General features: G+C 44.3%; 1 protein-coding gene across 4 annotated transcripts in view; it reads right to left on the bottom strand.

Annotated features, from left to right (window-relative positions):
• The window catches only part of Ddx6 (DEAD-box helicase 6), a 32961-nt gene extending 22598 nt beyond the window's left edge, over nt 1-10363 (bottom strand). The window contains exons 1-4 of one of the 4 annotated variants that reach the window (XM_076924902.1): nt 9994-10363; nt 6590-7059; nt 2244-2307; nt 1006-1110 (exon numbers count right to left, since the gene is read on the bottom strand). In XM_076924902.1, the coding sequence (XP_076781017.1) occupies nt 1006-1110; nt 2244-2307; nt 6590-6789 (369 nt within the window). In that variant the 5' untranslated portion in view covers nt 6790-7059; nt 9994-10363. Of the gene's footprint in view, nt 1-1005; nt 1111-2243; nt 2308-6589; nt 7060-9415; nt 9571-9659; nt 9777-9993 lie in introns of those variants that run through there. The other 3 variants (XM_076924901.1, XM_076924899.1, XM_076924900.1) reach the window with 3 other exon arrangements.
• Nucleotides 10364-14365: the final 4002 nt, after the last annotated feature.

Below are 14365 nucleotides of genomic sequence, written 5' to 3'. Positions count from 1 at the left end.
ATCCAGGTTTGATTCCCAGAATTCACATGGCAGTAAAAGACCACTTAAAATTCCAGTTCCGAGGGATCCAACACTCTTGTCTGGCCTCCTCAGGCAATGCACACACATGGCACATGAACATACATTCAGGCAAAACACTCAAACATATAAAAATATACAATTTTAAATAAATATAAAAAAGAAATATTGAACCATCAACCATGACAATAAAGAACCCCACAGATACACAACCCCTAATGTTGGGAAATAAACACCAAGAGACTCATAAATAAAGGGATGGATTCTGTGACTTAACCTTTAAAAGTTCAAGAAAAAAGATGGGAGTGGTGATGTTTGCCTATAATCCTAGATTTGGGAGGGTGGGGCAAGAAACAAGAGCTCAAAGACCACTTTCACCTATACTACAGATCCAAGGCTAGTGTGGACAGGATCAAACCGTGTGTGTGTGTGTGTGTGTGTGTGTGTGTGTGTGTGTGTGTGTGTGTGTGTCTGTCTGTCTGTCTCTCTCTTTCTCTCTCCTCCCTCCTCTCTGTGTCTGTCTGTCTGTCTGTCTGTCTGTCTCTCTCTCTCACACACACACACACACACACACACACACACACACACACAGAATTCAAAAAAATACTGTCCTTGCACAAATACATGTGACCATGTTACACTATGGCTCACAACCATCTTTAACTCCAGTTCCAGAGATTCTGAGAGCCTCTTCTTGCTTGGTACCAGACATACATACAGATAAAACACCCCATACATGTCAACACTTTTATTTATTTATTTTTTGTTTTGCTTTTCAAGACAGGATTTTTGTGGTCCTAGCTGTTCTGGAACTTACTCTATAGACCAGGCTGGCCTTGAACTCACAGAAATCTGCCTGCCTTGCCTCCTGAATACTGGGATTGAAGGTGTATGCCACCATGGTCAGCTGTAATAATGTTTTAAAATGTTTGCTGAAGTGTACAATGCATGATCCATAACTTCATGTAACAAAAAGGATGAACATACCTGAATAGGAGACGGTTTTTCCCAGCCCATTTCAAAAATTCCCATTAGCAACTCTCGTTTCAAACAGTAATCTTCAAACTCATTTCCTTTTGTGGAGGTCACATCCTAATCAAACAAACAAAATACAATCGAGGTTCTTTTATAGTCAGCATGCTTAAAAAGTATGCCCAACAGACTGAGCCCTTTCTCCACTTCAATCTAAAAACATGTATTACTACTGTTTTCATCTCTACTTCAACTTTCCCTGAAGAATAACTACTCTACTGTCAACAAACATCACTTTAAAAAACGGACCTTTGGGCAAAACCATCTGCAACCATAGTCTAAAGTAGAATATTTCTGCACAAATAACATTCAATTAGTTACAAGATGCAAAATCAAACCCTAGTTCTCCCCACTCACTAGCTACCAATATCTTTGGCTATGTCTGAGTCTCTCAAGCACAGTGCTTTGATGTCTGTGGTCAGATCACTGCTTGGAGGACACTCTATAAGGATCTCTAGCTACTATTAAATGTCCCCTCTATCAAAAAAAAAAAAAAAAAAAAAAAAAACTCAAAAACAAAAAAGTCACCCTTGGTTGAGAATATTGAAATAAAAGAACTTCTCTGAATGCTTGTTCTTACATACTCATACATAGTAGTTATAATACCTAACCTGTTTATCTCACCGAAAGCCTGAGAAAAATAAATTGAGAAAATCAGGTTATGATATGCAGCTGAAGACAGAGAGGCAGAGGCAGGTGGATCTCTGTGTGTTCTGGTCAGCCTGGTCTACAGAGCTAGCTTCAGGACAACCAGGGCTACATAGGAAACCCTGTCTGGGAAAAACAACAAAACAATAACCAAAATATGGGTGCATGTACACACATACTACTTAATATACGTTTACACCTATTATGTAATTCAACCCAAGACTGGTAGGAAAAATGTGGCAACCCAGTATCTATTAACTATACAGTTTCAACTATATCAACACATCTAGCCTCAGCCAAATAGTGAAACCCTATCTAAAACCCTAAAGATGCTCAAAGCTACAACCTACGTGCTAGCCTGACAGCACACCTAACCACGCTACACTCCAGCACTCAAGAGGCCATGGAAGAAGAGTGTGTAGCAACCCTGGACTACACAGGCTATTATCTCAAAAAACCAAAGCTGCCATGCGCAGAGTCACTTCACCAACTCCTTCACTTGTAACTGTCCAGCTCTTCCATGTGACATCTACACCCCAACTCACCGAGGTTTTGATTCTTAGATCCTTTGGAGGGAGTTTTAAAGTCTTTTTCCAGTCATCACCAGGTCTAGAGGGAATATAGTAAACATGAAATTATCACAATTCATAGCTTCCTCTTAATAATACAAACGAAACATCTCAAGCACTTAACACAACTGACAAGGGCATCATCAGCTTCAGCAACGAGTTCTTGGGAAATCATTGAAGATGAAGTCTTAACACAAGGGCCAAATGTTTGTCAAAATGTGTTTTATTTCATCCACATAGTTTTTTATTATTTATTTATTTATTAGCAGCAAACAATTTCACATAAAGGCTCAGATTCTGGATTTTCTCTTAAAAACCGCTAAATTCAATCCACAGCACTTCAAGGAGACACACTTTGGCAATAATGTTTCAAATTCCAGTATGGTAACAGTTTGGTAGACCTCAGTAACTACATTTTTTTTTTTTCCTTTTTTTCTTCTTTTTTGTAATGCTAAGAAATTGAACCCAGGTCATTGGGCAAGCTAGGGCGGATCCAGTGGACTACCTAGAGTAACCAGAACTTAAAATCAACAAGTGATCCCTTTAAATAGTGAGCACCTTCTGGTTTGGCACAGTACCCGAGTCATCCAAGCCTGTAACTTATGGTAACTAATTGATTCTTGTTAGAACCAAGACTATCTGTAGTCCTGGCTACCTAGGAGAATGAAGCAGAAAGACCACCTGAGCCTGCTGGAAGCCGCAGGCTCACCTGCACAGAAAGACCTTGACTCTAAACACAAATGCACAAAAAGACCTCAAGTTTCAAATAGAGGGTACGTCTTGATTTGATTCCTAATTCCTTCTGTGATGCTGTTACAATTTTACAATTACTCCTCCAAACCTCTATTCTCTCGTCTACAAACTAGGTGTCTAATAATTTCATCAATAATCTATATAAAGGTGGCACATTGGCATGCACCAGGTAATTCCAGCACTTGGGAGGTAGAAGTTGGAGGGTTTAGGAGTTGAAGGTTACCCCTGGCTACACAGCCTCTTGGGAGGCCAGTCTGGGTTACATGAAGTGTTATCTCAATAAGCAATAGGTAATTTTGAAAAGCAGTCAGTACTATGGGGAACAAAATAAGAACGTCTCAGTCATTTCACCTGGAGACTCTTGAAACCTGAACCAGAACACCCAAAGCTTGATTTATCTAAAGCTAGAACCTGCATATAAAGTGCAAACACTCTTAACACAGTTACCTTTCTTTCTTTTATTTAAATAAGAGTTTGCTTTTCAGCCCAGGCTGGTCTTGAACTCATGCTTCAGCCTACAGCCCTGAACTTTCTAAGCAAAAACATCAGATAACGCCAGGCAGTGGTGGCGCACGCCTTTAATCCCAGCACTTGGGAGGCAGAGACAGGTGGATTTCTGAGTTCGAGGCCAGCCTGGTCTACAAAGTGAGTTCCAGGACAGCCAGGGCTACACAGAGAAACCCTGTCTCGAAAAACAAAACAAAAACAAAAAAACAAACAAACAAAAAACCATCAGATAACAACCTAGTAAAGTAACTCGCAGCACTGTCAAATTGAACAATGCATAATACATAAGATACAGTGCAAAAACTGATCCACAAATTGCACTCAATTATATCTTTTTAAAAAACATTTATTTTTATGTGCAATGGTGTTTTGCCAGTTTGTGTGTCTATGTGATTGTATCAGATCCCCTGGACTGGAGTTAAAGACAGTTGTGAGCTGCCATGTGGGTGCTGGGAATTGAACCCAGATCCTCTGGAAGAACATCCAGTACTCCTTACCACTGAGCCATCTCTCCAGCCCCCACTCAATCATATCTTAAAAATGAAAAATCAAAGTGAGAAAATAGGCGATAGGTAAGTATTGAAGAGTTCTAAAACAGCTGACAAAATTCAGACGGATTCAAAGAGACTACATACTAAGATGCAGAAAAATACAACAGAACTGGAAAGAAACCACTAACCCCAGAAGAAAAACTATTCTCTCAAATCAAAAATTCTACTGAACACTACTTTCATATTGAAATACATATCTGCCTTTGGGAACGAAAGGAGCATAAATTTTGCTTGCCTACTTGTGTTAAAAGAAACCACAATTTAGAAAATATTCTCATTTCTATACTAGTTAAAACCAATCCCACTATGCTTCTAATACCAGCAAATGGGAGGTATAGGCAGGCAGGCTGATTGAGACCAACCTGGTCTTCATACAGGGGTCCAGGTTAGCCAGGATTAATACAGTGTGGTCCTGTCTTACTAAAACAGTAACAACAAAAAGGTGGGAACTTAGAGACCAATAGTGAATCGCGCAGCAATAATCTATACATTCTAGTAGCCAGGGAAGACAAGTTTTGCCTAGAACAATCCAGCTTACAAAACTCTAATGCAGTTCAAACTCAGAATGATGACACACACCTATAATCCCAACAATCAACCAGGGCAGTGCTACAAAGACCCTATCTAAAAAAAACAAGAAACAAAACAAAGCAAGTTAATAAACCAACGTTATCACTATAAGAAGGTTTGTAAATATTAAATCATTTTATGAACGTCTTTATTTTTAATAGAAGCCCAACTTCCATGGAGGTAAAGTTTTTAATGTTAACTCTTTATAAACCAATCTTTAGAGTGACAGTTTCTTTCTTTTTGAGTTTCTCTATGTCACCTTGGCTGTCCTCCAAGAGATCCACCTGCTTCTACCTCCACTTCCAAGTGCTGTGATTGAAGACATGTGCCACTAATGCCTGAACACTTAAAGATAACCTACAAATTCCACTTAAAAAAAACCTCTGTTGTGAGCTAAGCCTGTAAGCATCACCACTTTTGAGGTCTGAGATAACTGGATCACAAGTTTCAGGCTAGTTTGGATCACACAGCTCAAGGCTAGGTTCAACTTTTTCACAGCAAGACCTTAAGTCAAAAATAGCAAAATGAACAAATAAAAAAAAAAAACCACCCAACTACAATAGGATGGCAACTCTAGAATTTTAACAAACATATTTAAGGCTTCTCCAAATAAAAAAGTATAGTCCCAAGAGTTCAAAATTCTACATTTCTATGACTTTGTATATATCCTCAGAGGAAAAACATTTTCTTGGCAGAGGAGCAAGCTGAAATAATGTCTTACTATGTAAGACATTCTAGGCCTTACACACACTATATAACTCAGGCAATCTTCCAACCCTAGTCACCACAACTGGCTGAAAAGTCAGTTCCATAAACAAAACAAGGTACTGGTAAATGGGAGTGAACATACTTGGAGCTTAGAAGGCTTGCTAAGTGGGTATAATGGCACACACCTATAATTCTAGTACTCACAAGTTTGAGACCAGTCTCTGCTACACAGAAAGTTCAAAGCCAGCCTGGTTTACACACCCAAGTTCCAGGCCAGCAGCCAGGGTTACAAAATGAGTCCCTAAGCCATGCCCTTATCGAAAACGAAGGAGTCCGATCTGCATTCAAGGCCAGCCCAGTCTACAGAGGACTACACAGAGAAACTGTCTCAAAAAAACTAAAAAATAAAATGAGCTTCTGTCTTTTTGGGGGTGAAGGGGACCCTGGCTGTTCTGGAACTCAGAGATCCATTTGCCTCTGCCTCCCTGGTGCTGGAAAAACAGGCATGTACCACCATTGCCTAAAGAGCCTAAAGTTTGAATCTTTAAATTTGCTTTTACAGGAGAGTGAAGAAATGGTTTATTGGTTAAGAGCACTGGCCGAGGTTCAATTCCCAGCACCCACTAAGAGACTCACCATCATTTATAACGTTAAGTTTCAGTGGTTTCAACACACTCTTCTGGCCTTTATGAACACCAGACATGCATATAGTAAAGAAACATACATACAGGTGAAACGCCCATACACATAAAATAAAATTTCTTTTTCAAAATTTCAAGTAATCTTAAACTGCTGTGAAAACTAGGGTAAGTTGCAGTGGTAACACTAGAAGCAAAAAACAAACAAACATGTCGGATGTGGCGGCTCACATGTGCAACCTTAGTACTTTGTAGACTGAAACAGGAAGACTGCCCCAGTACCAGGTCAGCCCGGCCTGCTCAAAAACAAACAGAAAGGGATCATTTTTTTCCCCCGCATAACCCAGTATTACCTTCTACACTGAAGTAACACTAGCACATTCATTTCTAAACACAGTAATTTACAGACATCTATGTTCATCACTTGCTGGGTAAATTACAATGGCAGATACATATTACATTATTCGATTACAAATACCTACTGGCCATAACGAAGTGATCTGTCATCCACCTACAATCAAGATGGTTAATGTAAAGCATAAAGTCGTCAACAACAGACACGAGCTGTGGGTCCCCAGCCCCTTCCAACACTTACTTAATCGTGGCAGCCACGCTCTGTGCCTGCTGCGGAGTGCCGTTATTCAGTGTGCTGCTGTTCTTCAGCTGGTTCATCTGTGGCTGTGGCTGTGTGCCCCCTCCTCCAGGGCCAGCACTGGCCTTCACGGGGCCCCTCAGCTGGCCATTCTGACTGGACAGACCCATGATAACAGGGTTCTCTGTTCTGGCCGTGCTCATGCTTTGTTAGCTGCACAGGTGTCTTTCAAACTTCAAACTTTTCAAAGTCAGCAGAGAAACTGTAATAACAGTTTATGAGGCTCTCCAAAATGAAGAGATAAATAAGTCTTGCTCAATATATGAGTCCTTTATTGCAATTCAGGCAAGCACCTGTAAGTCTCTCAACGGTAAGCAGCAGTAGTTAACTTGCTTTCATGCACCAAATCAACTTTGTATTTTTTTAAAGCCCTCTAACAAGCTTGAATTATATCTGAATTCACTCACTTCAATCTGAAACAAAGAAAAAAAAATAAATTAGCAGACAACAAAGTCAGGGGGAAAAATTGTTCCCTTTCAGACCTTCTTTGGAGTGTTCATCTTCTAAAGACCACTAATAGCCACACTCAGGCCAATCATAGCTTGAGATAGGAAAGACACAGCAAAGAACTGACTTGAAAACCCAATCTACCAAAAAAAAAAAAAAAAAAATCTAACCTCAAACATTTAAAATTCCAAGATCAAAGCAACTTAGACAAAATGAAGCAGAAAGATACTATTGATAAAATTCAAATTCACTCTCAAATAACAATCTGTTCTTCAATTTCCTCTCTGGTGAATTCTCTCCAAGTCCTGCCACCTCTAAAAGTCATTACATTTAATTGCATTAAGACTTGAAATATCACTCAATTTACTTAATGTACATCTAGATTTGACCAAGACCAGGTAATTCGCTAACATCTATTTCTGACAGCAACCAAAAACCTTTAAATGAGAAGGCTTTTCAAAAAAAAAAGTTTTCTTACCAGTTTCAATTACAGAAGTTAAGCAGATTTTTTTTTTTTTTTTTGAGTTTTGTCCTTACCAAATTAAATGAAGCAGTCAAAAGATCTGTATGGAGCAGTCTACACGTCAAAAATCTTTTGTTAGGAAAAACTTAAGATCCTCAACTCTGGGGGTGGAGGGGAGAAAGAAAAGAAAAAGAGAAAAGAAAACTCCTAAAAGCTGAAAGCTGTCAGTGTTGCCTTTTAATATAACACTTTTCAAAAAGTATGTCCTAATTTAAAATAAAGTTCAAAGGTTGGGGGGGGGGGCAGGGAGGTCCTGTAGTTAAGGGGGAAAGGGAGAAAGAAAAACCAGAGGGAAAAACTTGTAGGTTTAATAAAATTCTCCCAAATCACCCAGAATACGGAGTTATTTTAAGTTATTTTAAGAACGAGTTGGTCAACCTCCTCTACTTTAAATTGGAAATAAAAAAATTACTGGACTAGTTTAAGTCCAACTCCTTCTGTTTTATTTTGGAACCTCCTTACATTTCACTAGCTCCCAAAACTAAATTAGTGCTGGTTATCTTTGCCACACACCAAGTATCCAAATCCAAAATTTTCAAGTCAAAAGATATCTCAAGTTATACATCAACTTGCTCAGAAACGCTTATCATACAACGTTGTTTATTTGTTCTGTTAATAAGTATTTTCTGTATTGACAGCACATGATCAACAGAATCAGGTACGTCAAACAGGAAGGCTTACTGTTTGTACAGCACTAAGAGGATGAAGAAGGCAACCTCTGAATACTAACCGACACCATCAGTACTGTCAATCAAGCACAGTAAGACCTCCCAGCGCCTTCGACCCAGAGACTTTGATAACTGTTCCCTCCAGAAACTGATACCTGCACTGCAGCTCTACGTCTGAGTGGGGGAAAAATACTCGTCCTACCCCTTCCCAATTTAGATTTGCAAGTTATATTCCTAAAACAAACAGACAAAAAAACCCACGAAGGAACCTAGACTTAGGGGAGGAGCCCCTGGCAGAGTTAATTACTGCACGGCCAAGACCGTGGTTAGCAATTGACAGTTTTCACACCTACAACAGTACCATCAGCTCCAACAAGGGCTTTTGTTTGCAAATACAGCGCGATTTCTCTAAGCCTCGGCAGGAAGTTGGGAGTGATTGGGTTTTTTTTTTTTTTCTGAAGGAAAGTGGGGGCTATGGCGAAAGGAAAAAAAAAAAAAAAAAAAAAAACCTAAGCTAAGAATCGGAGTCCGGTAACCGTAGGGCAATCATTCCTCGCCCCCTCCCCCAACTACACTCTCTTCAAATCCAGCTCCCTCCGAGCAAAACGCAAAAGGGTTTCTGCCCTGCAATCCGAGCTACGCCACAGGAGCCGAAACCAGCTCTCCGAGTGGGAAACAATAGGGACTCCCCTCAGAAGGCCCGGAAGAGAACCCCGAAACTGGACCGCCTCTCCTTTCCCCTGACGCCGCCGAGTCGCCCTAAACCTGCAAGGCCTACTTGCAACCGAGCAGCTCGCCGGTCCGCTCCTTAGCCCAGTCTCCTGCCGCCCCCAACAGGGCTGCCTCGCACTTCCAACCTCACTCCGGAGTCCCGGCCGCCGCTCCGTCCCCGCTCCCGTCCACCACACCGCTCGCCCCGAGCACTCCGCCGCTCCTCCTCCAGACCCCGCACACACCGCGTTCCTCGGTTCCACTCCTCCCCGCCGCCCCCGCTCCTCTCCGCGGCCACCCGCCCGTCCTCCCGGGCCAGGCCTGGGCCTCGGGCTTCCGCCCCAAGCGCGCCCCGACGCCCGCCCGAGGGGGCTCCCCGCGACCCCCAGGGCCCCGCCAACCCGGACCACACCGCCTCACCCCACGCCCCGCGGCTCGGGCCCGAGTCCTACCACCGAGGCCACTCCCGCTCCGCACCCTCGGTCCTTTATTGTTGACTCGAAGCTCCCAAAATGGCGGCGGCTCCTTCCTCCTCGGAAACCTCCGCCCGCCCCCACCCGGCCCCTCGCCGCTACGCCCGCCGCCCCGCCCCGCCCCCGCCGCGCCGCTCGCCGCCCGCGGCGCCGCCACAGCCGCCGCCGCCGCCGCCGCCGCCCCGCGCTACCTCGGCCCGTAGCCCGCTGTGCCGGCGCCCCCGATGTCGCCGCCGGGCTGAGCTGACTCTGCTGCTCTGCCCCCTCCCTCGCCCGCCGCCGTCGCCTCCCTCCCTCCCTCCTTCCCAGCCTCTCCGCATGGCGGCGGCCGCGGCTCCTCCTCCACACAAGATGGCGAGAGCTCGGCCGCTGCGGCCGCCGCGGCGTCACGGCTTCCTGGGCGCGGCGGGCAAGGGTCGGGAGAGACCGGTCTCCGACGGGGCCGAGCTCGGGGATACTCGGGGCTGCTCTCGGGAGGGAGGGAGGGACGGACGGACAGACGGACGGGAGGGAGGGAGGGCTTGCCTGCGGAGCTGATGATGATGGGGAAATGAATGGTGGCCGGGGACAGTCGCCCTTGCCTTCGTCCGTCCTGTGCTCGGCTGGCGGGTCCGGGTCGGAGGGGACGTCTGCTGACTGCTGACCCCGGACGCGCTCGGAAGGCAGCCAGCTCGGGTCGGGAAGCTGAGCCGGGGTGGCCCGGAGGCCGCGGCGAGGCCAGGGCGCACCTCCACCCAGGGACGTGCAGAAAAACGGGGCCTGCGGGGCCGATGCGGTCGGCGAGTCCGCGGGAAGGGCGGCCGGGGAAAGCGGGAGCCGGGAGCGCGCCCTCGGTCGTGGGCTTCCAAGCCCAGAGTGCAGGCGAGGTGACCCTTTCTTTGCTCCTGCCCGCAGTGGCACTCTGGTAGGAAGAAGGGCGGGTCGCCTCTGCGAGCGAGGGCTCGCCCTGAAAAATGGGAAACCAGTAGATCCTCCTGCCTGACCCTCACTGCAGATATTTGTGCATTTTGATTCTGTGACTCTCAGATCCTGGATGTCTTAGCCTTAACCTAGAAAGCCGTCTTGTTCCAAGCAAAACAAACTGTTTGTTTGTTTGTTTGTTTGTTAAGTGAAAATCGAGCTGGGCCGAAGAGAAAGTACAAACCTGCGTCTTATGCTGCTGGAGGGCTGGAAATAGTGACAATGGTCAAACCATTTGTGACAATATGACTCCATACCAGAACACCGACGGTAAAGGGGTCCCGGACAGTCAATACTTAGTCACTGACCAGCAGCTTCCATATTTTTACCGCTGCTTCCAACTTGAGACCAATCAGAGGAAGCCAAATATGCGCTCTAAACCAATGATTCCCTGCTTTCAGCCCTCCTCCTGCTTTCTAGACAGCAATATCCAATCAGAATAAGCCTGGAGCCCTCCCTTTTTTTATTTCTTTTATTTTAACTTGAGAGCCCAAGTCTTAACCAAACTCCGGTGGGTGCTCTGATGACTCCACAGCCATAGCAAGCACTGAGTCAGATAATGGCCAGTTGTCATTTGGTGATTCGGATTTAGTTCCATAGAGCAAGGATTTACAAGTATGTGCCACGACACCCTGTACTTTTAATTTATTATTATTATTTATGCTTTTTGCAATTCTAAGTTCAACATATTTTATCTTCCATCCAGATTTAAAAATACCTACTCATGCAAGGGAATAGGCCTGTACCTTGTGTTCACCCTAGAGAGAAGCTAAGTGATCTCTTTAAGAAAAGGTATGAGGCTTTGTTTGCCTCTTTTGGGGTTTGTTTGTTTGAGACAATTTCTCTGTGTAGCTCTGGCTGCCCTGGAATGCACTCTATATAGTCCAGGCTGGCCTCGAACTCATAGGTCCACCTGCTTCTGCCTCCTGCGTGCTAGGGTTAAAGGCATTCGCCACCAACCCCTGACCTAAAAGTTGTCTTTATTTATTTCTTTTAAAGTTTATTTTATTTGATGTGTATGGGTACCTGTATGTCTGTGTGCCATATGTGTGCCTGGGGCCTGAGGAGGCCAGAAAGGGTCCTCTGGATCCCTTGGAGCTGGAGTTACAAAAGATAGTGAGTGCGGGTTCTAGAAATGAACCATGCTCCTCTGCAAGTGTGTTCTTAACTGCTTAGCTGTCTCTCCAACTCTGTTTCTCCCCCCCTCCTTCCCTCTTCTTCCCCCTTCTCTCTTTCTCTCTCTCTGTTTTGTTTTCCAGATAGGGTTTCTCTGTGTAGCCCTGACTGTCTTGAATGCTCTCGGCAGACCAGCTGTCCTCAAAGTCACAGAGATCCACCTGCCTCTGCCTCCCTCTGCTGGGATTAAAGGTGTCCCACCACCACCACGTAGCCAGACCTTTTTTTTTTTTTTTTAAATGTGGGTTCAGTTTTAATGGTTGAGAGATCTTATGATTATGACACATTTTTTTCTCCCTAATTCAAATATATTGGCACTAAGCTAAATCTCTAGTCAGATTCTCATTTTTAAGGTGAATTTAATCTATTAATCTTTGTAAATATACTTTTTTGGACCAGGCTTCTGTTGCACACCCTTAAGTGTATAGCACCTGGGAGGTAGAGTCAGGTGAATTTTTTGTGAGTTTGAGGCCAGCCAGGGGTACACAATGAGACCATGTATTTTTAAGAAGGGGGGGTGGAGTGGAAATGGAGAAATGGTTCAGTGGTTAAAAGCACTGGTCGTTTTCAGTGTGTTTTCCAAAGGTCCTAAATTCAATTCCCAGCACCCACATAGTGGCTCACAACCATCTCTAATGGGATCGGATGCCCTCTTCTGGTGTGCATGCACACATGGTGATAGAGCACTCATACATGAAGTACATAAATCTCAAGATAATTTTTTTAAAAGTGGAGGTTTTCCAGTGGGTAAAATGTTTGTAGGTAAGCCTGACAACCTTGGTTTGACCATCAGGACAGAACTTGATCCTACAAGTTGTCCTCAGCCTCACATCTCAGCCCACACATATAATTAAATGTGATTTTTAAAAAAAAAATACAGATGAGGATAGATAGCTCAGAGGTTAGACGCTACTCTTGCAGTGGACCTGGGTTCGATTCCTAGCACCCATACGACAGCTTACAGCCGGCTCTAACCTAGTAATTAGGTTCTAGTAATCTGACCTCCTCTGGACCAGGCAGGCACACACCGTGTGCATACACATGCAAGACACCCGTTTACATAGAAAAAGTAAAAATAAAAGTGAGTTCTTTTCTAATGCACATAGTATCATTATATTTATAAAATATATGCTTCTTCGGGAAAGCGATACAGAAATCTATCTCCAGAGTAAACTGAGATGTTCTTTCACAGTAGGACAAAGAGGGATGGAAGTAGGTGAGACACATTTCCCGAGACAGCCACTGTTCCTTGCAGTTTTATTCACTTCGACGAGTAACATCCTCTCACCACGGCTCAGCCAGCTCAGCTTGCCGGGTGTCTTTGGGCCTCATCAGTCACACATGGTCTGGTCTGGTCATCACCCAGAGGTCTAGCTATTCATTTTGGTCTTCAGTTTTCCTAAGATTACTGTGTACCACTAGTTTTTACTTATTTATCAATTTGAAAATAATACGTGGCAGAGAAGACAGTGAAATCTGGAAACTAGGTTTTTAGGCATAAACTTTGGTTATTCAGATCAAGAAAAATCGACAACAGTCCTCTTGCCAGATGCTTTGGTCCCGTTGGGGACTTCCCAAGTCAGTTCTGGGGCAATTGATGAAAAACAACATTGTGACCTTGTTGAGCTGCTGTGTTGGCAGGATAGATACCAAGTCCCAGCTGTGCCTGAGCCTGTGACAAGACGCTGTTTCTGAGTGCTCTTCTCTGAGTGGGCAGCAAAGAGCCAGAACAATTATGAACCGTGCCCAGGCCTTGGAAGTAGAACTATGATTTTAAAACAAGGCCTGAAACAGAACATGGTAGCACACTCCTTTAATCCCAACACTGGGGAGGCAGAGGCAGGAGGATCTCTGTGAGGTTGAGGCCAGCCTGGTCTACATAGCACATTTCAGGAACCAGGGCTACATAGATCCTGTTTTAAATAAATAAAATACTGTTGTTTTGCATATACATTTATTTATTTATTTATTTATTTATAAACAGAGTCTCACTATGTGGCCCTGGTTGTGCTGGAACTTGCTATGTAGACCAGGCTGGCCTGAAAGTCACTAAGATTCACCTGCCTCTGTATCCCTGAGGCTGTGCACCACTGTGCCAGCTTCCCTCTTTTTATATAAATCATTTTGTCTCTCATCGCTTCCATCTCTTAGATTTTCCCTTTGTCGGATCTTCCCTTCATCTTGGACTCATGCTCAAAATGTTCTCCATCCTTTGGTTTGTCTGAATCAGGGTCTTCTGTAACCCAGGGTGGCCTCAAGATGACCCTGAACTGAGCCCCTCTTGATCCCACAGATTTTTCCAGTTCTAATCAACAAACTGAAGCAATCTTCCCTCCTTCATTCATCCCCTGCTAATGGCCTCCCTGGGAATCGCAGCTCTGCCATGTGGGGAAAGCCCTGCACTTCTTCCTCTATATTATCCCTTTCAGCCTCTCCTCCCACCACCTGCCCCCCATCTCCCACCCCCATTATTGCTGCCACTGTCCCAATCCTGGAGGATTTCCCCCCCTCTTGTTGGGACTATTCCAGTAGCTTCCTAGCCTTCCTCTGCCTCTCTCTCTAGCCCATTGTCTACAGGAATTTTCCAGTCAGATCACCGGCTAGTTCCAGAGGCCTTGAAATGATTCTCCATTACTGACAGAATAAAATGGAGTCCCCATCTTCCTTCAAAACAGTGGGGCTCAACCTACTTCTCTGAGTCACTGCTAAGACTATTTTCATGCCTTAAGAAAAGTCTTTACTAGATTTATTTCTTTTATGA

The sequence above is a fragment of the Arvicanthis niloticus genome, chromosome 26 (assembly GCF_011762505.2).
Source record: "Arvicanthis niloticus isolate mArvNil1 chromosome 26, mArvNil1.pat.X, whole genome shotgun sequence".
Classification (NCBI taxonomy): domain Eukaryota; kingdom Metazoa; phylum Chordata; class Mammalia; order Rodentia; family Muridae; genus Arvicanthis; species Arvicanthis niloticus.
This window is presented reverse-complemented; position numbering and strand designations above follow the sequence as displayed.